This window comes from Haliaeetus leucocephalus, unplaced genomic scaffold (genome assembly GCF_000737465.1).
Source record: "Haliaeetus leucocephalus isolate CR32 unplaced genomic scaffold, Haliaeetus_leucocephalus-4.0 Scaffold339, whole genome shotgun sequence".
Taxonomy (NCBI): Eukaryota; Metazoa; Chordata; class Aves; order Accipitriformes; family Accipitridae; genus Haliaeetus; species Haliaeetus leucocephalus.
In genome coordinates, this window is record NW_010972775.1 from 12695569 (window position 1) to 12696754 (window position 1186).

Here is a 1186-nt window from a genome sequence, read left to right on the forward strand (position 1 = left end):
TAAAACTGTAGCTGATTTGCTGTATTCTAAGACCATAGCTTATGTTTTAATTTATGTTACTACCAGTGATGTTTACCTTTTTCCTGCTATAGATATGTCTGCTGAGTTCACTAGCGCTACCCACGATCTTACATATAGAAGTAGTGTTAAATATCATGTCTGTTCACAGCCATGTCCCACTGTCCTAGCTCTGGATAATGGCTGACGGAGTATTGACCAAGGCTGAAGAAATACTAGGTACCGTGTGGGTGATAAAGGCAGAACCAAAAGTAATAAGGTTGAAAGAGAGAGGCAGATTTTTACAACTTTAAACAGAATAACTCTGGCAAAACTATTTTTTTCGCTATGTCTGCTTTTTACTTTTGTAAGGCAAAATCAAATGATTTAAAAGTGAACTTGTATGCAAAGTTGAGAAAATGCAGAATAATGTATCAGGCTAGTGGGGATATACTAAATATGAGTAGAGCTGGTAGCAAACAGGTTTCTCATTGTAGACTGCAGTTCTGTTGAGATAGAAGTATTCTTGAAGATACTTCTGTTGATTTTTTCATGGAGAGGTTTTGCAGGAGAAAATAAGTATAGGTCTACTAGGAGCTAACTGGTTTAGGTTTTCATTTTAAGATGACTTTTCATCATACAATACGCATTTTGAAAAGCCGGAATTTGAAATTAAGTGTTTGGGATATTCTTGAAACACCCCTTCAGTAATTAAAGAATTAAAATATTTTTAGTTGAATCTCAAAATCTTTTGGTTGTTGTCTGAAAATCCGAATTCTTAGCATATGAACTGTTGAAAATTGGGGTAAAATCGAATTTGTCTACTACAGGTTTAATGAGGAACATGCGTATTTGGTGACTAAAAATAACTGAATGATGCACTTCAGCACACTTTTTAGAGAAGAATTTGGAGTGGAACCTGACTGGAAACCTTCAAAGTCAGATTGCTGCTAAAGAGCCGTTTGTGGAAACGAGATCCCGGTATGTCGAAAGAAGCCGTCAGCCAGTTTTGCAGGAGATTGCCTCACCCAGCTAGGCTGCGCCGCCCAGGGCCTGGATCTGGGTCTCCATCGCTCCGGCTGCTCTTTCATCCCGACGGGCGGGCGGCGCCGGGCGATCCCTGAACCGTGAGCGGGGGGGCGAGGGTGGTCCGCGCCGCCGTGCGGGCCCTTCCCGCCGGGGCCCCGCC

At 42.1% G+C, this 1186-nt stretch overlaps 1 protein-coding gene across 1 annotated transcript in view; it reads left to right on the forward strand.

Moving 5' to 3' along the window:
- The first annotated feature begins 980 nt into the window (after nt 1-980).
- The window catches only part of GATM (glycine amidinotransferase (L-arginine:glycine amidinotransferase)), a 15588-nt gene continuing 15382 nt past the window's right edge, over nt 981-1186 (forward strand). The window contains exon 1 of the mRNA XM_010572284.1: nt 981-995. Coding sequence (XP_010570586.1) covers nt 981-995 — 15 coding nt within the window. The remainder of the gene's footprint in view (nt 996-1186) is intronic.